Source organism: Ostrea edulis, chromosome 7, assembly GCF_947568905.1.
Source record: "Ostrea edulis chromosome 7, xbOstEdul1.1, whole genome shotgun sequence".
In the NCBI taxonomy this organism is placed as follows: domain Eukaryota; kingdom Metazoa; phylum Mollusca; class Bivalvia; order Ostreida; family Ostreidae; genus Ostrea; species Ostrea edulis.
The window spans coordinates 76,498,894-76,522,352 of record NC_079170.1 but is presented as its reverse complement, the minus strand read 5'-3'; the positions used below and the strand labels follow the sequence as shown (position 1 = coordinate 76,522,352).

At 34.8% G+C, this 23,459-nt stretch overlaps 1 protein-coding gene across 1 annotated transcript; it reads right to left on the bottom strand.

Moving 5' to 3' along the window:
• On the bottom strand, window positions 1–21,817 carry LOC125654159 (angiopoietin-1-like). Its single transcript, XM_056145845.1, has 7 exons — window positions 21,452–21,817; window positions 19,950–20,046; window positions 19,604–19,774; window positions 14,727–14,848; window positions 8,175–8,271; window positions 1,650–1,817; window positions 1–363 (listed from the first exon to the last, which is right to left on the bottom strand). Exons 1-7 carry the CDS (start codon window positions 21,752–21,754, stop codon window positions 113–115), a joined length of 1,209 nt encoding a protein of 402 aa, XP_056001820.1. The 5' UTR covers window positions 21,755–21,817; the 3' UTR covers window positions 1–112.
• Window positions 21,818–23,459: the final 1,642 nt, after the last annotated feature.

The window sequence follows — 23,459 nt, the reverse complement described above, 5'->3', positions numbered from 1 at the left end:
AAGAGGCACGTAGAAAGGTTTTTTTTTTTTTTTATAATCCTTGTAGAAAAATCCAAAACAATAGGTTCCCCCTGCCATTCCTCGATACCGACTTTGGTATTTCCGTTTTCCCTTAACTTCTTTTTACCATCATAACTGTTTCCTTAATCAATATCCCACCACCAATTTTAGGATACCAAGGCTGCATCCATGACGACGACCCGTAAAGGCCATTCAGATATGCGTCATGACAAGAATTATACCACCATCCTCCGAAATGGCTATCAGCACAGCTGCCATGATGTCTATCATTGTCCCGATCTTTTGTGGAAAACTTCATGCCGTTTAATTTGTCACCGGATGGTACATTTATCATCCTGTCTCCTAGAAGAAATAGAGTGTGCTATAAATCTCTGTTGATATAAATAAACACTTTCATAATACCAAACATGATCACCTGTAAGAAAGGTGAAAATAACGAACAATGATCAATCTCATCAATCCTATAAGCAATACAAAATAGAGAATTGGGCAAACACGGACCCCTAGACACACCAGAGGTGGTACCAAGTGTCAAGGAGGAGTAATTATTCCCTATCGGCCGGTATACATAGACCAGTATATATAGAATTACAGTGAAAACTGTCTCATCCGATACCTTTGTAGTCCGTTTCACTGGCAATTCCGAAAGCTATATTCATTTTTGATTTCATATGTTCATTGATTTTTACATTGTTTATTTAGACACGCTGCGTATTTCCATAAATATTTTACTCTCAGTGCAGGTCTGATTAAACAGAGATCCCTTTACTGAGACATTTGATTTAGACTAGAAGAATGAAATTGTTTGAATTAGTGAAATACATCCTACATGACTTATCATTACTAAGTTGCATCTGTCAACTTCCCGTTACAAAGTTTGTGAACATATTCTTATTATTAAGGCATTCCTTTTCCAACAGAACACCAAATTAAAGGGCTTTTTTCTCTGTTTCTTTTTTTTTTTATTAATTTTGTGCACGGGATTTCTCTGATTAGCGTCGTCCGATTTATTTGGGTTTTTCCCAGGAATGATAGATCTTCTCAAAAGCTCGATAAGTTTATTTTCGATTTTCGACATACATGCTAGTTTTTTGTGCAATTGTTGATACATTTCCTTTAGCATATCTTTATACAAAGATAATTTGCAAAGAAATATAAGTTGTTGATAATGACGAGATCTATTTGCCGATACCAAAATTTAGGGGCCAGTCCCTCAACTAATGGGCCAAGAGGAGTAAAAGGTATTTTCTAAATATCTTAAAAAGCTATAATTAATTTGTTGAGCATTATTGAAGCAAGTTGTTTGTCGTGACGTTTATTTTTTTTTAAACAAGAATTGCATTGTGTAGTTAGGTCTTTTTTTCAGTTTCATAAAATGTTAGACTTACCGTATGTATGAACGGCCTATTTTGGTTTCGCGATCTGAAATGTTTTTGCTATATGGATTGTTCTCACATGTGAAAGTCTTGTTTAAACATTATGGTAGAGATTCACAACAGACTCATATTTATATAGAAATGCGTCATCAGCTTCGTATGCAGTCAAGAAAGGTTTTATGTTCTGCTTTGATACAGTGTTATTGACGAAATTACCGAAAATATACAATGGGGAAGTTAATGAAATATTACCCAGAGTTCCAGAGGAGTTTCCGACAAGGTAAAGTCTATAGTTGTCCTGTTCATTTCCAATTGAGAACGTTTCATACTGTTGAAATAAGCTGGTCCCATTTGTCAGCATAATAGTGACATGTAAGAAGCTGGTGTGATTTTTCGTCAATTCGTAGATAATCTCATTACCTATGAATGAAAATACATGTATATTTTCAGATGAAAAAGAAGTCCGGTGTCAGGTTACATGTTGGTAGAAGCTGGGGAGATTGATTTTTTCCCCTGATATTAACAATATACTAATAGAATGAGAAAAGATGAGGATAACAAATAGTAATAAATCCCATTAATTCTGCAAACAATGCAATATCGGAAACAATACGAAGACGGCACCCTTGAAACACCAATCACATTCCCTATGAGCCCCATAGACTTAGATAAATTAAGTGATGCATATTCAAAATTAGAAAGAAATGATTCGATTAAAAATGTGTATGAAACACGTTAAGTAATATTGGACCCAACAGCAAGCTGTATTTTCAAACAAATTTAGCATAACGGCGAAAATATTCATTAACAGGAACAGACAACCAAACAATCTCCGTAGAATACTATTTCTATTCAAATTTCATAGAAAATCTGAATCCGGAGTCAACAGATGCAAAGATCCCCGTTGTGGAACTTGTCCATATACATGTATGAAGGGGGGGGGGACAAACTTTCAATTTCAACTGAAAGTAATTCATCGTAAATGCGGATATATCTTGTGGCTCTAAGCATTTAATATATGTTATTACATGTAGCGGATGTAGACAAATCTATATCGGAGACACAGGAAGAACTCTTAGAGCCAGAATTCGTGTAAATAAGCAACACATTCAAGTACTGGAATACCGTAAAATAGAACTGAGTGAACATTTAGACGTTTGTGGAAATAAACATTTTAACGTTTTTCCTTTTTACAACCTTTTCACGGACAATTTATTGGAAAGGAGAGAAAATGTATTTATTCGCTCATTTAGACATACGTTTAATAGATTAATGTAAATTCTTTGTATTATGTTACAATAATACACTCCAAATGACTCCCTCTGTATCGTGAAGTCATTTTATTGTTATAGTCATAACAACATAATTTGTTTTCATAATGTTTTCATAATGTAAAACATCTGGGGGGGGGGGGGGGGGGTTAGATGAAAGCGCTTACCTTTTATAACGTGTTGTCATATTTCATTTTATTTTATTTTCTACCTATTGATTACCGGATACTGAAGCAATTTGTCACATTGGGATATATATAATGCAATGGTTTGTTAACGTTACGTTTGGTCACGACAAAGGTCGATGGTGCGAATTTCAATAACGTTTGTGACGTGACGTCATTGTGGCGTCATTATTAACGTCTTTCAAGATAAAACTGAATTAATGCAACATTGACGACAGTAACGGCAAGGTTCAAACTGTTGAGGATAGTGAGAACGGCAAAGTACATTTGTTGACGAACTCTCTACCTCGTTCAAACATTCTTTAATTAATTCATGATCATTAATTACTTTGATGTGTACACCATTAAATTCCTGGGGGTATGCTATAATACAAAACATTATATCCGATTTCACAATGGAAAAACACTAAATGGTAATGAAATAAGTTCTTATTCTTAATTTTGTGCATGGATTTTGCACTGATAATTTGGCGTTGGTTCAGTCTATACCAAAACACTGTCTCGTTTACAAACCCATGGCTTTCGGCGTGTCAGACCATCGCACTTTGGCGTAACAGACCATCACACTTTGGTGCATGAGTGTGGACCATCACACTTTGGCGTGTCATACCCTCGGGGTTTAGCGCAGATCATTGCACTTTGGCATGACCATCGCACTTTGGAGTCCTACATATATATATATATATATATATATATATATATATATATATATATATATATATTTCAACCGATTCGAAACGCAACATCTTGTTCTTGAATCGAGGCAGGTTACTGACAAACAAGTTCATCGTGCATGATTTCAACGGCCTCGTTTAGTTTAGAATTAACATTTCGCAAATTCTATTGTCGTTATAACGATCTAAATTGCCAATACAACTTGATATTGCGTCCAATGCTGACATCTTTCATACCGATTGTTAGGCCTTTCTTGACACATTGATATTGACTGCGGATAACTCTGTTTACCTGATCAAGATTATAAGACTCTCTTATGAGTAACCATGAAATATAAGGTGATTACACCAGAGGCTTGCAAAAAAGCTGTGCAACCCGAGCCTTTGCCGAGGGCTTTACCGCTTTTTTACCACCCCGTGAGTGGAATCACCTTAATATTTCATGGCAACTCATAAGAGAGTCTTTTTGTCTCATATTTCTAGAAATTTCCCGTTTTCATTTTGCCTACGACGCCATTTTGATAATTCCCAACCTTCATTTTGGCAACTACGTTGCTGACAACAACAAAAACGGCCGACGAGTGTATAAGTGAATTGTATTAGAGTCATTCCTCTTTGAATAAGTACACAATAAATCAATAATCAGGGTGATGCGTGACGTCATTCAGCAGTCCATCAGCGCGAAACATTTTGACAGACCTAATCAGAATCTGAATCCACAACTGTACGGGGTTTTTTTCTTAGAGGAGCATCAATATTAATTTTGATTGAGCAGTTATTTAATGTCGAGTGTGTGAAGAGAGATTCCAAGTGGTTTTTGTTGGTAGTTATGGACATAGATAGACTTTCGTTTTTCACGCGTGCAATGATTCGAGTGTCATGGACATTGGAGGCATTTGTTTCACCTGAGACACATATAGCAACAGTAGACGTTGGCAGAGTGAATGTGGAGGTAGGCGTAGAACTAGTATGTCGTGTGGGCTGGGTTTCTGTGAACTGACATAACGCACCGGATGTCATAGATGTACTCCACAGCCTTTGTATGAGGCAATAGTGACTATTGTTGAGTGTGTGGTAGTTTATCAAGGAATGCTTATTTTTGTGTCCGGTCACATACACCTGAAGATTATCAGGGACATTAAAAATTTGTCATTTTTTACAAGAGTTTTGCAGACGCTAATGTTCGTTAATCGTCAATCGAAGTAAGTTACAGGTTAGTTCAGGGGCGGATCCAGGAATTGTGGTTACGGGGGGCACCAATTTAAGAGGCAGGGGTCTGAGGTGAAATTAGTAAAATTACGCAATTTTTAATGGTTGGGGGGGGGGGGTGAGTTCTCCTAATAAAGTAATTTAAGAAATCAAAAGATTTTGTCATTTATTTCTTTGGGAGTGGAAGAAATCATTTTCTCTTTTATCGTTTTGTACATTTTTCTAAACAAGATACCACGATTTGAATGCTGGACAACTCGCCCCCAAGACAACTCGACCCCTCTTAGGACAACTCGCCCTCTCTCAGGACAAGTCGCCCCCTTCTCTTGAGGCAACTCGCCCCCAATATTATATATACATATATTATCACATTTTATTTTTATTTTGTGTGTGTGTGTGTGTGTGTGTGTGTGTGTGTGTGTGTGTGTGTGTGTGTGTGTGTGTGTGTGTGTTATTTACACTTTTAACCCTATAAAGATACGTCTTTTTATTTCATACTTTAACACGAATGGTAAATTCTAATAGAATTATACACAGATTTGATTATTACATTTCAGAAAAAAGTTATATTTTTCATAAATCAATTGGCAAGGAAAATTATATTTACTGATCTTCAGGTAATTAATTAAATGTCTCCAAATACTGAGAAATGTTTGGGGGTATTTTTTGGGGGGGGTGAGTGGTTTTTTTTTTTTTTATCGATATAGTATGCATAAGTGTAAAGGTGAAGCATGAATATTCTGATATATGTAATTATATTTTAATGCGTTTCTCACCTAATTCCCGCTGAAAAATAATAAAATTCCCATTTTAGAAATTTTATAACGGCTTTCCTTTACGGATTCTTTTTACCCGGGGTTATTCTTTTTACGCGGCGATTTCAAAGTGTAAAGAAATTTGATGATGAGTACCTCATAACGTTTGAAGTAAATTTATAACAGCTTTGGTGAAATCAAACAATTAGATTTAACAACAGACGCAGATTATTGATAATTATACTACGTCAGCTGTAGACCAAGCTAATACTCTCCCTATACCAAACGCTAACTTGTTTCCGCTGAAATTATATATTTTACATGTACATAAAAGTGATGATGAATTTATCGAACCCAAAGACTGCATTTTCACTAAAATATTTCGTCTTGCATAAAAAGACACGAAGTTCGATGTTTATGTGAACACGTCTTATTGTCTGTGAGGTATATACTATCTATAAGAAATTCATTAATTTTTGCTAAAACACTTCTTGGACTTAGACCAAAAATAATAATTGTAAACATGTATGATGTGAAGGGGGCGAATTGTCCCGAAGAGGGGCGAGTTGTCTTGAGGGCTAGTTGTCTTAGCGGCGAGTTGTCCCGATGAAGGAGCGAGTTGTCTTGAGGGCGAGTTGTCTTGGGGGAAGTTGTCCTTATGTTGGAAAAAACTAATTGCAGGGGGGGGGGGGGGGGCTGCGATCCCTTAAATACGCCTCTGTGCTAGTTGTGTATTGATTATTACGGCATGGAATATGAAATATAAACGTCACGTGATATGAAATATGGAAATATCTCTCACACCTTTCTTTCATGGAATATATGTATCTTATTTACGTAAATATGAGAGAAATACGGCTATCACAAGGTACATAGACTTTGACTACGGATAACTCCGTTTACCTCATCAAGTTAGGGCTCGCAGCGGGTATGATCGGTCGACAGGGGATTCTTACTCCTCCTAGGCACCTGATCCCACCTCAGATATATCCAGGGATCCGTCTTTGCCCAATTTTCTATTTATATTCTTTATAGGAGTTATGAGATTGATCACTGTTCGTTATCTCCACCTTTCATCTTGAATACTGTGAGATGTATTATATTACATGCTGACTGGGGAACATCGAATTGACTTATTAATGCTGATATAAATGACACAGCGTTGGTGCATCTGATGACGTTTTTCTTCTAATGTAGAAAGTCTGCTTCATAAGAACACCGAAAGAAAAATCCGCTAATAAAGGTGAAACAATTATGACTATGGAATTCCGATAGACTGTTGGAAGAAAATTCACTAACTAATACATCAATGGTGTGATTTAAGAACCGCAGTTCAAATTGAGAGTACTTGGGTGTAGAAGAAAAATGATTTTAACCAAGTTTAGATGACTGATCACAGTATGTGTAAAATGTGTTCACAAAACTGTTTGGTATACTCTCATCATTTTATCGACACGTTTCCTGTGGAATTTCAAAGCAGGTGTACAGAGAGGAGATCGCAGTAAAGCAGCTGTATATATGGGGATGCTTACTCCTCCTGGGTACCTCAACTCACCTTTGGTGTGTCTAGGGGTCCGTGTTTGCCCAACTATCTTTCTTGCATTGCTTATGGAAGTTATCAACCCCCATGGGCATGAATTGTGCTCCTTAGTTTGCTGACCTATTTAAATATTCATATGAAGCAGAATTTATTCAAAAAATTCTACGTGAGAAGAAAAAAATTCCCACTATGGCCTTCAATTCGACATTTAGATATATCGACGACGTTTTGTATATTAACAATAATAACGATCATTCATATGTCGATTTATCTATTTGAGCTCGAAATAAAAGACACCACAGAGTCTTCCACTTCTGCTTCATACTTAGATATTTTATTTAAAGTAGACGGCAAACTGACAACTCAACTGTATGACAAACGAGAGTATTTCGGCTTCTCCATCGTCAACTTCTCATATTTATGTAACAATATTCCATTATCACCTGCATATGGTGTTTATATCTCTCAACTGATTCGATACGCAAGAGCTTGTTCTGTATATAGTCAGTTTTTAAATTGAGGCAAGCTACTGACAAACAAGTTGATTGTATATGTTTTTCAACAGTCTCGATTGAAATCAGCATTTCGCAAATTCTGTGGTCGTTGTAACGACCTAGTTCGTCAATACAACCTATCATTTGGTCAAATGCTGTCTGACATGTTTCATACCGATTGTTAGGCCGTTCCTGACACAATGATTTTGACTACGGATAACTCCGTTTACCTGATCAGGATATAGGGCTCATTGTGCGTGTGACCAGTCGACAGGGGATACTTACTCTTCTTAAGCATCTGATCTCACATCTGGTGTGTCCAGGGGTCAGTGTTTGCCCAACTATTTATTTCGCATTGCTTATAGGAGTTATGAGATTGATTACTGTTCGTTATCTTTACATTTCATTGATTACTGCTCGCTATCTTCACCTTTCATGGAAGGGATTACTAAACATGCAATCAGACATTAGTCCCTGGTATTGAGCGAGGAATGGATGTGTCCAAAAACATTGAATTATTGTTTTTATTCAACGTGTTGCTAAATATTTGATCAGTAAAATCAATGATTTTCAAATTAATGGTTCACGATTGAAATTGAAAGTGGCTAGCATTATTTGAAAACAAAATGCAAAAAAAGATTAACTTCACCTATCCAGTATTCTCCGATGGGTGATCCAAATCCATTTTTATAATCTGTCCAGTTTCTATTGAAATCCAGAGATCCATTAAAGCGATTCTGAATAACCTAATAAAATTCAAATAGATATTTATAAAACATATGCATAGTTATTCCTATAACACATATTTATTCATGTAACAAATTCCAAAGATCCATCAGAACAATTAAAAACAAACCAACGTATCTCAGAGACAATTTCTAATAAAAATACGTTTCGATAGAGGAGCAAACCCCGCCAAAACGTCTGGGGGCTGTTGAACTTTACACTTTCTTTAAGATGTCTTTACGACTTGCCAAAAATGTAGGGTAAAATGTATGTGTAAATCTTATACGGTACCAATTTTGATGCACCAGATGCGCATTTCGATAAATAATATCTCTTCAGTGATGCTCAAGTCAAAATTTGGGAAATTCGAAATAACAATGAACTTGTACGAGCTAAAAGGAAAACTAGAGTGCCAAAAACTGGAGCCAAATTCGTCCAAGGATAAGCACACAAAAGTCAGGAGTTATTCCATGCATTCATTTCTGTATGACCTCTTTATATCTATTTTCAAAATCGTAAACAATCGTAGACAATCCCTATTCACTGTTCTGTGTAGTTTTAGCCGAGTAGATTTGCTGCGCAGCTATTTCGACCGTATATAAACCAAGCGAATGTTAAGATGCCTGCAGATGAAGTTAGAAATATTGGGTTGTTTTATATTTTATACACACACACACACACACAGACGAGACGGATAATCAGAAGTTAATCGCTATTACTAGAAGGGAAAATTCAAAATATGATAGGTTGTTGGAATACACACATGAAATTAACAAGTAACATTTGAATTTAGTTCATTTATATGATGCTCAAAGTAAGAATATCGATTGTTAGGCCGTTCTTGGCACATGATTTGGCTACAGATAACTTCGAGCTTCGCCCGCTATAATTGCTATATCTTCATTTAACACGGATAATTAAATAATGTGGGATTGATTGAAGAGAATCAACACCCCGTTCTTCCACGCTAGTCAATGGAAAACTCTTAGTACGAGTTATACAGATGTATTACGTTGACGCCTCGAACAAAGTAAACTGAAGGGAAAACAATGTAGCCAAGATTTGGATTTTGAGCAACTTCTGTCCTATACACGTGTTAAATACGTTATTAGACCTCAATTTTCTTCCTAACATGTTGCTAGCGAAGCAAGCTCTAATGGTAACGTGAACTATCACGAACATTTTCTCCATTCCATTCTGGATACCGCCATTTCTATTCCTTCAAACAAAGTCTTTGCAGGTTGTGACCTTCTCGAATCTTGTCAAGACCTCTGTTCACCATGATCTTACTCATAATTATATTGTTTGACTTTAAAATTGAAATCCAATTATTTGATGTACATGTACAAGAAAGAATAATAAAGAAAACTATTCATAATTTTTTATTTGTGAATATTTTGAGATATATATTGTTTGACGGAATCTAAATGAAAAAGTGAAGATAACGAGCAGTTATCAATCTCATAACTCCAATAAGGAATACGAATTTAAGACTTTGGCAACCAGGAGGGTATATACAGATCCCTGGACACGCCAGAGGTGCGATCAGGTGTCTATGAGGAGTAGGAATCCCCCGTAGACCGGTTTTATCCACCATGAGGTCTATATCTTGATTAGATACATGTAAGCTGAGTAATCTGCAGTCAAAATCAGTGTATAAAGAACGACCTAACAATACGTATGAAACACATCAGACAGCATTGACACAATGCCAGATTATCATAAAAAGCTAAATTGTAATAACGACCATAGAATATGCGAAATGCTGACCCCTGAAACCCCTCAATATCAACGTCTTTGTCAGTAGCCTGCTTCGATTAAAAATGTGATAATACGCAGCGCAAGCTCTTGCGTATCGATTGATTGATTGAATGAATGTTGAGACCTTTTCACTCATATGAAGATGTCACCACTGCCGGTGAAAGGCTGCAAAACTCAGGCTTATGCTCGGCACTTATGACCTTTGAGCAGGGACGGATTTTTATCGTGTCACACCTGTTGTGACACGAGACCTTGGTTTTTGCGGTCCCATCCGAATGGCCATCCTATTCAGTCGCCTCTTACGACAAGCAAGGGGGTACTGATAACCTATTCTTACCCGGAACTTGTGTATCGAATCAGTTGATAGACGTACGTAGGCGATAATGGAACATTCTTGTATAATTATAGGAAAGTGACAATGGAAATGCTCATATCATCCTGTTTGTAATAAAGTTCAGTTATTAGTTGGCCATTGGCATTGATGACGTCAGAATGCATTATTTACATCTACTGTCTTATCTTTTACCGCCTTGAATGATTAGGCGACTCAAATGTCTATAGATTTTAAAGTGTTCTGACTACTGTTTCTTCACGTTCGGAAAGGTTCGGAATTTCAAGATTCTACGTGCTTGTTATGGATAAACCCATACATGAAAGTAAACACTGGCTGTGCTCGCCCCATAGCACCGTAATCATATTATAATATGTATATTTATAGGCAATATCGTTGAATTTGGCTTTAACATAATGACGCCAAATAAAAAATAAATTTCGTTAATGAAATATACAAAATGGTATGGATAGATATCCTTTACGTTCGCACTCGTACTTTATAACGCGCTTCATGGAAGTTATACCGGCATGAAGCGTTGCTGCCACACCATTATGTATTTTCAGAAATGAAATTAATTTTCTATTTCCATATTTTATTTTCATTTACAAAATGTATATCGGAATATAAAAAGACCATTTGTTTTACCATTCAATTAAAATTTTCATTCTTATCAAAATAGCATTTACCACATAAGATAATGTTTGAACATATTTATTTTTCAATTCCGGAATAAGGGATGCTAGCTCCGTTATATAACGCATAGAAATGATAATAAAAATAGATTGTGGCGATGTTATTGTGCAAAAATTTTCTATCGATTTTAGTATCAACGAACTTAAATACACCTTATTTCTAATGAGCTAATCTAAATCATTTGAATGCTTATCTGAATTTCATGAGTTTAAATCCATGTACACTGTTTATGAATTATTGAATGGGATTCATCAATACATTATAGGCTGAAGTTTTGCCATCCCCAATATACTTCAATGAACCTCACACAGGAGCCTAAGCAATTCTATATTTGTCGATCAACGCAGACTACTTTTTGTACTTTTCAAAAGAAAATATTAATGATATGTTCACAAATTTCCTAGGTAGTTTTTTTAAGGGACAAAATAGACCCTGTCACCAGTAAACCCGTCAGCTACATACACGTTTAAGAAACACGGGATTCGTGGCTCTTCTGAAATTACGTTTAAGCCATGTTCCACCAACTTCATTTTAAAACACCCCACACAAATTGAGTTTTCAGAAGTATTTGAGGGTTTTTCAAAGGACTCATATGCGCATTTTACCTTCATTATTTTAAAAACTCAACTAAATGATGAACGTCTATGATATGGATCATATCTAACAGTCGCGAAAATCCTACTCCATATTTGTAGGGACTTACTAGTATCATTTAAGCTTTATAAAATACATTGTCTATCTATTTATTTAGTTCAGGGTTCTCCAGCTAAATTCCTTAGAGTCACACTAAAAATAATCTACTTCCACATAATTTGTATTAAAATTTCGTATACTTTTTGCAACATGTTGTTCTATCAATTCTAATGTATTTGGTACAATAGAAGTTGGACGGTAATTCGGGACTAAATTTTTCGTGACAAAGAGAGGGGCGAGAGAGAGAGAGAGAGAGAGAGAGGGGGGGGGGGGAGAGAGAGCAATTTTCTGCCAGAATCAGAAACCCTTGACAGTCAGAAACAATTCATTTTCTATACCAATCATTTATATAGGATTCACCTACCACACATACATTATATACGATACTGGTTTAGAAATAAGAATTAAACAAATACTCAAAATACGCTATAGTAATCAAGGTACAGTTAAACGCATTTTTACATTCTGCTTATGACACACTGTATAAACATATTATAGAATATTTTCCATTGTTCTCCTATATCAATTGGTTCGTTATTCATTGTTCCTCAGTCTGTATCAATAACTGAAAAGCTTTTACAAGTGGTTTCGGTTGACTTTGACAATTTACCACCCAAACTCTGACATTTTGAAATATGTGCAAATACGAGTGGAATTTGTTATTCGTCTAGTGCAATTTCAACTTTATTTTCAATATCCCTTATCTATAATGTATTCCCTCATCATTTTGCTTTCTTAGTCGCAAGATGTATTGGGAGATCTGAAATATTTCTCTTAACAGAGCCATAATGTATTTTAGTGGCACGTTCACTAGAGAATAATCTTAAATCTGAGGAAAAACTCATTTCACACACTGAAGTTTGAAAATATCTTACCTTGGTGACAAAACATACTAATTTTTGTTTTAATTTTGAGATTTAAGAAAGAAGCCTATATTAGCATTGATGTAAAAAAGCTTTAAGCACAGACAATGAAACTAATGAAGCAAGTCTCTTTGTACCTTGATGTTATATCCAATTATATTTTATTCATCTACATATAAATTCTCTTTCTCATAGTTTCTGTAATAAAAGTAACAAATAGAAGTCAAGAGGAAATTGTTATTCATTATTAATAACAGTATTAGTAAAACTACGTGTAGTATATTGATTGATTAATAAGTATGTGTTAGCGCACCTGCTGGTCCTTAATGCTTATAATTAACGTGTGTATTGAGCTTCATGTTATAACGATTTTAATGGACTATGACGATGTTTAAAAATGTTTCATTATGTGCAGTGAACTGTGATTTCAATTTGATATTCTGGTGAACTAAACAGACTATGCCATTGTTTAAAAAATAAAGAGCCAGGTAACAATTGTTTGAAAGCTTCATATATCAGAAGAACGTTTTATTTAGATGTTATACTCAAGTTAAAAAAATCCTTCAAATAGTTTTTGAAATCCCTTTATTGAAATGTTTTTGCAAACTTTGGATCATTTGTTATATTTTCTTTTCTTTTTTCCACTCAATGCTGTCATCGCTATCTTTTACAATGTCCTTAAACTCGAGTTTTTATCATGCAAAAGTGAAGTTAAACAACAATAATCCTTCTCATAGATACCATAGAAACACAAAATTGAGATTAGAGCAAATAAGTAGTCCTGAGAACACCAGAGGAGGAAAAAGTGTGATTTAGCTGCTGAAAATTTGAAATTTGACTATGAAACAGCTTAAGTTTAGAACTTTAGTGCTTTCATTACTAAAGGAATCTAAAACAGGGAATTTATGTCCCCCACTTAAGGACAGAATAAGTGGGTGGAATGCCAACAAATGCACACGCACACACACACAGAGAGAGAGAGAGAGAGAGAGAGAGAGAGAGAGAGAGAGATTTCAAACATGTCGGTTGAGCATCACTGAAGAGACATTATTTGTCGAAATGCGCATCTGGTGCATCAAAATTGGTACCGTATAAGTTTTACATTATAAATGCATTCAGTTACCTACAAATAATAACCTTTATGTGACAATATGTATGATGTATTGTGATATTCCTTTTTCTTACGAGGCTACTTTTTCTAATGATTGTTTAATGCTAATGTTACAGTAACAAGTATTTTTCGCTGTATCAATTATTCTTATTTGCCACATTTAAAATATATCTCTTTGGCAATGTTTCTAACGTCGGAACATAAACATATGTAGATGATATTTCATATCATCTACATATTGTTTTTTAGGTCTCAACTGATTCGAAACGCAAGGTCTTTTCAGCATATGATCTTTTTTTTTTATCGAGGAAGGCTACTGGCAAACATGTTGATGTTACATGGGGTTTCAACAATTTCGTTTAAATTCAGCATTTCGCAATTCCTACCATCACTATAACGATCTAGTTTGCCAATACAACCTATCATTGGAACAGATGTTGTCTGATATGTTTCATACCGATTCTTGCCACTCAGATTTTGACTACGGATTATTCCGTTTACTTGATCAAGATATAGAGCTCACGGCGGGTGTGACCGATCGACAGGGGATGCTTACTCTTCCTAGGCACCTGATCCCAAGTCTGGTATATCCGTCCAATTCTCTATTTTGTATAATTATAAGAGTTATGAGATTGATCACTTGTCGTTGTCTCCACCTTTCTTGTTGTAGAAATCTTTATTACTTTAATGTATTTCGGTTAGGAATACATACGAAATTTTCATTTTCAGAGATTTCTATTAGGAAAATCTTTTTTAGGTTTAGACTTCGTCATAATAAACTATAGAAAAACTTCTTCCCAACGAAAAGAATTCTCGTGTCGTGGAAATGTAAAAGTATCATAAACATATAATGTATACTAGTTTTAGCTCTTTCACTATTCAGATCTTTACATGTCCATTGATGTTTAAGTGGCCGTTTTCGAGTTGATTCAAAATTACCTTTCTGTGCGTTTATATCATGTACAGTTTCTAGCATTGTCCCAATGATAAGAAAGATAATTGACGTGTGCATTGACTCACCGTCCATCCTCCTCCTGATATATCCATATTACAGAGCACATTAGAATGAATGCCACCTGGATATATTGTGTATACCCCGGAACGTGTCTGTCCATTCTGAAACAGCTCTAAACAGTCCACAGCTGAGAGAGAGAGAGAAATGCATTATCAAATTATCACTTACTTTAAATAATGAGAAATTGAAAGTATGTGGGGGTTGTCTTCTAGATATCATTGAGAAGATAACAAATCGTATAATTCTGGATATACATTATTTGTAACTCTACATATAACAGTTGACACTCCTGTGGTTTTGAATACCATTGCATAGACAGCAACGGAGATTTGAGTTGTTCTAAATATTATTGTAAAATAGCAATAATTAGCTCATGCAATTACATCCATATTTATCACTTTAATGATACCAATCGCGGCTCCTGTTGTTGAAGGTAGCATCGTAAATGTAAAAAATAAGGATCGTGTTTTCGTACATGTTGCAGGATAACCTCTGGGGTCGAGAAATGTTTGAAATATAAAAGCCGGGGCATTTATATTTCAAATGACATTTTGAGAAGGATGGTATCCGGTATCATCCACAAAAGCAAGAACTTTATTTCTATTTTACTACGACTCAGAAACATACAGCCGATTGCTTACGTTTACAGAGCTACGAATTAGGTCATCGTGACATCATGACAGTTTCGAAACGGACTAGGCCTACACGTCTTTTGCTGACAAAAATGGTGAGATGGTAGGGATATACTAGATCTAGTTTTAAAAATATTGCAAGTATTTAGTCTGATGTTGACAGATTATATCAACTGCTTTGAATACACAGTTTAAGGAAACTACACATGCATGTACGTTGAAGAAAATTAACTGTGCATCGATATATTTGCATTTGCTTCGATTTCCGAATGTAGACGATTGATTTATATTGAATGACAAGTTCCCAGAACTTCTCTAACTTTTTTAAGCAGTAGCAAAATCATCTGTTTAGGGATGATTGGTGATGTTCTTCAGTCATTTATGAATTCATTTTATAACATATATTGATCATTTTTTTTATGATTTTTGAAATTGAATGATCAGTTATTGATTTTATGGCTGTATTCGGACGACGTCGAATGCATAGACGGTTTGTACACGGTGATAACAGATTGTCAAGAACCACCACGGATTGACGATTAGGAGAGTTTAGGTGTCTCATCCGTGAAAGGGGCTTTGATTATGTTAGGCTTCTACATTTTTATGGGCCTTCTGATTTTCTCCAGTAATTTTCACTGTAATAACTTATTAATCAATTGGGAATTTAAAGTTAGGATGAGAATCGTCTGCGGGCGAGAGAGCCAGAAAATGGAAATCCCAATTGCACCGTTACAAGCAATTAATTCATTGTTAAACCTTTTCACCTCGGACAGTCTATTGATCATATCAAATTCCACAACACAGTATGGACAACCCTTTAATATGACACTGTAATTGGCTTCATGATTTATTAACACAATGCATAATTCATAGCCACTAAAGCGACGGCTTGTTTGGTGGGTTTTTTTTACCAATATTGCTTTTTGTGTTATAAACCTCTCGGGACGATTAAACATTTTAAATTATAACGTTAGAAACCGAAGTAAGTTTGATAATCAATCATTTAGCTTGTTTGCTATTATTTTCTATAATGACACTTTTATACGAGACCGTAACATAGAAAAGAGAACAGCATCCCAATACCGACCGGGCTCGTTATAACATTTCAAACACGATGAAACACTTTTTCTTTTCGTATAATCTAGTTTTTTTAGAAGCACGTGTTCTGTTTGAAAGGTTAAGAAAAACGAACAATGATAAATCTCAAAATTATTTATGGGAATACATAATAGGTAGCTGGGCGAACGCTGACCCCTGGATATACCTGGGGCCCTTTTCACAAAAAGGTGTAAAATTAGGGCGTAACATAAGCCGATAAACTAATTTACGTGATTAATTGGAAGGAATAAATATCTACACGGCAACCATTAACGATCCTTGATTGTAAAGCAAAATAATTATAAAATATGACAGTAACGTATTACATTCAATGATTTTTGTATAAATGAAAGTCAAAAAAAAAATTCAAAAATGAAAGCTTTCAATATTATCATCAGATATACATGTACAGGAGTTGCCCATAAGTTTGTTTCCAGAAACATTTTTAACCATAGATTTCATACAAAATAGCAATTTTTCAAATAGTAGGTGTCATTTTATTTTTTACTATAAATTAATGAAATGGATTCCACTTTTAAGCAAAATTGTTAAAGTTTATAATGATAGGAATTAGATATTTCTTATATCATTTTTTTAAAGAATCATAATTTGATGAACAGTCAATTTGATCAGTCTCTGAAAACCCCTTCTCTTCTTATCTACCACTGTCTGCGTTGCTTCAAAACCAACACCGTCGCCATTGTTCGTGTAGTTGTTTACAGCCTAAGAGTTACACCTAGTCATGAGCATGCCTAAATTTAAGCCCTAAATTTAGTCGGGTGTAAACGTAGTCTGTTTTATGAAACACAACTTAGTCCAGTTTTAAGATTTAGTCCTATTTTTACACCCGACTAAGCTTACACCTGGTCCTAGACCTTCTTGTAAAACGGGCCCTGAAGTGAGATCAGGTACCTAGGAGGAATAAGCATCTCCTTTGGATCGGTCACACCCGCTGTGGCCTCTAAACCTCAATGAAGTAAACGGAGTAATCCGTAATCAAAATCAGTGTGTCAGGAATGGCTTAACAATCGATACGAAACACGTCAGAAAGATAATGATTACACTAATGAATGGAAGAGGAAGATTGCACTTAAATGTTGAAATTTGAAATACATGTAATGACGTAATGAATAACTTAAATCGAAAGTTATCAACAATCAAAGTCGACAATGATCACTGTGTATTATACATTTTCACAATATCTCTGAGGTAGTATATAAATTGTATGCGTTGTTTGCTAGATTACTGTCATTATTACTGCACAGTATAGTTAGGTGCATACACGCACACTTTATGTTGAGAGTTGATGCTGAAATCGTACAACTTATGTTTTAATCAATTTCATAAATGAGTACAGACAGGTATATCTATAGTAAAATTTGTACAAATGCACGTATGGATAAATTGATTTTAATGCTCTCAATTTTAAGCCACATTTCCATACAATCAACCACCGATTCTCTATACATGCTGCATGTCTACATTCTAATGTGCGTTTGAGGTAATTTGCTATACGTGTATGCCGTGTTTCCTGTGTAGGTTGCTATTTACAGATGTATATATCAACAAGAATGTGAACTTTTAAAAAAAAAATGATATATTTCCATTTTTCCACTTCTCAATAATTCTTGTAAATGCTAGATAATCTACAAGGGCACGGTATATGCATATACACATATATATTACATCGGGAGAGATTTTCTGAGATGCTAGAACTTGTAATTTATCCCTTTGTTTATTTATGCAATAAAATGTTTTCAAAATAAAAGAATACGTCTAGTCAACACGAATATCTTCTAAATAATAATACAAGTGAACTTGAACACTTACACCTTAGTTGTTTTGTTTTAAGTTAGTTACATCTCTCTAGAAGTACAGGTTCATTATTATACAGGGTTGGTGAATCTTCAAATAATATATCTTAGTAACAAATCAAAATGATAAAATAAGAATGTTGCGGTATTGATATTTTTTTCTTATCAAATAACACTCATATATCTGTTATCAACTTTAAGAAATTACAATTTTCCTTAAACATCATTATCAAAATTTCACGAAAACTGGTTAAAACAATGAAATAGTATTCCTAACAATTTCATGAAACTGTTTCTTTAAAAAATATACAAAATGTTTGTGAAAATTAAAGGAAATCTTCCGCATAATGGACTCGATAAATACTTTAATGAAAACAGAGTTATCGCCCTTGGATTCAATATTTTGAAACATATAATTGATCATTCATATATAAAATTAAACTTTTGAAATATTTTGTGGTTAACAAGATTATTTACAATAACTATAAAAAAGACTCCAACAAAATTGATGTTTCTGCCATACATCACTCTTATTAAATCATTGACTTCGCGAAATCTTATGACGTCATCAGAGGGTGGAACTACGTTAATATTTCTAATCAGGAGTGTTTTCTTCTCTTTCATCTAGTATCCTAAGTTATCCCCCCTGGATAATACGTGTCCGGGTTAGCTGTATACTGTAGGGGACAAATCTGGATAATCACTGATTTAATTCAGTGACATGGACCTGCAGATATTCTTTACTGCTTAGGAACATGTAAATTAGCAATTTCTAAATCTGTCAAGTTCCTCCTCCAGGTTTTAATATGAAATGAATCACTGCTGAATTAGTATTTAGTTGTCAATGTTGAGTTCTATGATTATTTTTTTTTAAAAGATGCGAAATAGTTTATAGATGCTTGGTTTAATTTCGGCTGTGTAGTAAGTACTTAGAATTTTTGACATGGTCAAGTGATAAAAATATGCTTGTTTAACGGGGGTACATATAAGAAATATGAACAACTCAGAAAACATATACATATCTACACATCCTTTCACCCCCACCCTCACTTCGAAGTGACATCTATATATGTGAAAAGGAAAAGTATTTCATTAATATCTTCATACCTATACTCAATAATTCAGTTGAACATTATTACACATGCATATGAAACTGTTCATTTACACATCAGCAGAATTAAAATTAAGACACGCTATATCAGCTACGTCAGGTGACCTCAAATGAGATATGTTACATCACATATCAAATTTTCAAATGAGAACTCTGAAGGTTTTTTACCACTGTATCTTTAATCTTCGATATATGGTGTCGTATTACAAACAATCTAGTATCTGTACCTGGTTCACATCGGTATGACAATGATGACCACTTCCCACCGGGTGGGCACGTGATTGTGTTGGTGCCTACACCTTTGTGATGAGGATTACATTCGAATGTGACTGATGGAGGTGAAAACGACTGATTTGCAATCCGTCCATTATTTAAGTCTGGAACGGGCTCAGCACAACCTCCAAAAACAAATCATGAAATCTAGTTGTATGGTCCAAGCATACGACATTCATTATCAAATTCATACCTGTAATTGATTGCTAGCTTATAGCTTCACATATATTGACTTCAACTGGATAATAGTTAGCTTTCAAAATCATTACCCTGATAGTTGCATTTAAAAGTATGCACTACCTATTGCGATGCACAAGGAATTGTTGAACTTCATCTGGACACATTTGGAGTGTTGCTCGCATGATACATTTCCACATTTTTTGTCTCTGTAATCAAACTGAAAAGAGAAACAAATACAATATGCCTTCAAACATTTAAAATGTTTTAGAGTTGATATACTAGGAAAGCAAAGATTGACAGAGACCGAATCGTAATATGGTATGCGGTTGATCACTGTTTGTTATCTTCACCTTTCATGTGTATAAAATACACTACACATCAACATGTTCAACTTCAAGTGACATAAGCTGCGAGATCACTGTTGGTCAATTATGACTAAATAAATAAAATCATATACCCAAACCACTTGAATTGATGGCGAATATGACCGGTATGGCAAATGTTGTATTATAATACGTATTAATGACGATTTACATGAGAAATTCATGATTCTTGTTAAAATCGTAATTTGTTGTGTTCAGTATATCTCACCCCCTGGGTCTAGGCCTCTGCTGGTGGACTGTTAGTCCCCGAGGGTCTCTACAGCCCAGTATCTAAGTTCTTCGTTACTAGCTTGAAAATACGGATGTCTATTTAATTGCTGTTATAAAATTTAGAAATTTATTTCAAAATTCAGGATTATCTCCCTTATGCATAGCTCTTATCCTTGGACGAATTTGGCTCCACTTTTTTGGCAAGCTGTTTTTGGCTATATTTAGCTCTAAATCTTCATAGTTATTTCGGATTTCAAACATTTCGGTTGAGCATCACTAATGATACATTATTTGTCGAAATGCACATCTGGTGCATCAAAATTGGTACCGTAAAAGTTTTACATTTTGTGTATATATACTTAAAGAAAATATTGTCATGTTGACATAAAGGTTTATCTTCTTTCTATGGCAACAATAGTTGTAACATTATTGTAAGAAAGGGAATAATTCATTATGGAAAAATTCACATCAGTTTTGCAAAATTTACTAAAAATTCACATTTTTTCACTCTCATATGAAAGGCGAAGATAACGAACAGTGATCAATCTCATAACTCCTATAAGCAATACAAAATAGAGAGTTGGGCAAACACGGACACCTGGACACACCAGAGGTGGGGTCAGGTGCCTAGGAGGAGTAAGCATCCCCTGTCGAACGGTCACACCCGTCGTCAGCCATATATCTTGATCAGGTAAACGGAGTTATCCGTAGTCAAAATCAATGTGCCAAGAACGGCCTAACAATCGGTATGAAACACGTCAGACAGCATTTGACCCAATGATAGGTTGTATTTGTCTTCCTTTCAGATACATTCCAGCATTTTATCCGTGCTTCAGAATGAAAGGTGAAGATAACAAACAGTGATCAATCTCATAACTGTTATAAGCAATACCAAATAGATAGTTGGGCAAACGCAGAACTCTGGACACATCAGGGATGAAAAATATTTTTAAAACAATTGACAAAAACTTATTCCCCCTTAGTTGACAATTAATGTCTTTCACTAAAGTATGTAAACATAATACTCACAATGCCTGGTAAATCCCTATAGATAAAATCGTCATCATCCACTAATAACAAGCTCTCATTTTTCTTCTGACTGTTTAATTCACACATCAACATTTTTCGGTTGAAGTTGATCGACAAACACATGGCGTAGGTTTCGCATTCTTTTAAACACATATAGAGACCGATTTCAAATAAGACCGTGAACTGGGAAACTGGTAATTTCTTGCCAATCTCATCATCGCTGGGTTTTATGCACATATTGTTCGTCGTAACATAGTGAAATAGAATGGAAAGAATCAAGCCATAGTTGTATCTACCAGACATTCTCGTTATCTGTCTGCAGATAAGCTCCAAAGCCAATAATCAAATGAGCTTTAATCAATTATAGCTACAACTCATCAAAACCTGCGCAAACGCAAATATCATAGAAAATGTATGCAGTCAATGGCAATTTGTGTCCTAATTTTAATGTTTGTTTGTTTTCTTTTCTTTTTGTGTTTTCAAATACAAACATTTCTGAACAACAAAGAACTTGAATCATGAAAACTGGTTCATTCTTTGATTTTAATAATGTTTACCAAAATGCTCCTTACGAAGTTAACTTTCATAATACATGAGCTACGGATTGCTATGGTTTCATATAGCACTCTGAACTTCATGATGGTGCGTGTGTGTGCATGTGTGTAGAACGTGCACAAGTTGAATTTGTAGAGGGGTTTTATATACATATATTAAACCTATTAACTTGAAATTTTCATAACAAATGTTTAAGCTTTGATATTAAGAATCTACTTATGGATATGTTCAGCAGTATTTTCGATGTTATCAATACGGATCCTATCATATATTTTGAATGATTTCAGAGTGGTCATTTTCCGTCTGATATCTTACCATTTTATGCACATTATGGTATACTCAGTCTTGAATAATTATACAATTGCATAAAGAATAGGATTAAAATTTGGACACTTAATACACTCGTATAATATTTGTACGACTAAAGATTATAATGATTGAACGATTACAGTCGTCCGAAAATACATACATCTGCATGAACCATTTCTAATGTGATACACATCCCATCTAATATTTAATCAAAGTACTGAGAGTACTGATAGGAAGAAACATTTGTTAGTACGAAATCATACTTCATCTTGACCTTTGATCTTGTGACCTGACTATCGATAAGGAAAGTATCCTCCTTAATAACAACCACTGTCCTCATGTTTACTTATTGTTAAATGCTTCTCAAGATATTGAGCAGACAATATTTTTCAATATTATAGTAGTTTGACTTTGACATTTGACTTATTAAACAATAGGGGTTATCTTCTTTCGAGGAACATACACACTGTACCGATGCTAGATTTGTTAATTAGATATCAAACAGACAACGATTGGTCTATAGACGGAACCAAGATTTTGGTAAAAAAAACAAAAAACAAAAAAAAAACAGGGTCCCTTCTTTTGTAAAGGATGTCATAAAGTAGTAGCTACAAACAAGTTTTACATGGTCTTGATGAATGCACTTAATCGTATTATGCATCCGTGTAATAGCAAGAACTAAATTGCATCAAGACATCATAAGTTGGAATACCACATCAGCAGATATACTGCAAATGGATGCGTATAGTAAGATATTTTTATTTTTAGCATTTATAGAACAAGTGCCATGCAGACTTATTCGTGATGAAAAAAATTCAAAGTGCTATGCAGTCAAAAAGGGTTTCTTGTTTACTTGATATTTGCGCATTACAATGTGAACAAAACGGTACAAAAATTTAGTAAAGAAAACTTCACAGTATTTAGCGTTCGCCCTTTATAAAGAGTATGCTGTCGTAAGAGCTTTGTAGTCCATACGTTTATATAGAGAAATAAAATATCAAAGACCTCTTAATAACTCGTTGGAGTCGGACAAATGCGTCTGAGTTGTATACATCATGTTGGGATTCCCCTCACGTGCGTGGAGCGGCGCCACTTTTAGACGCCTAACAGACATTGTATAGCTTATGCATACTCGCTGTATTTA

What these genes read in the sequence shown, in the direction of transcription:
- LOC125654159 (XM_056145845.1), bottom strand. Translation starts at nt 21,754, where the DNA reads ATGTCTGGTAGATACAACTATGGCTTGATTCTTTCCATTCTATTTCAC. An exon ending in ATAGGGATTTACCAGGCATT is followed by an intron (nt 20,047 to 21,451) that starts GTGAGTATTATG and finishes TTCTCTTTTCAG; the next exon opens with TTTGATTACAGAGACAAAAA. An exon ending in AAACTCCTCTGGAACTCTGG is followed by an intron (nt 364 to 1,649) that starts GTAATATTTCAT and finishes TATTTCTTCTAG; the next exon opens with GAGACAGGATGATAAATGTA.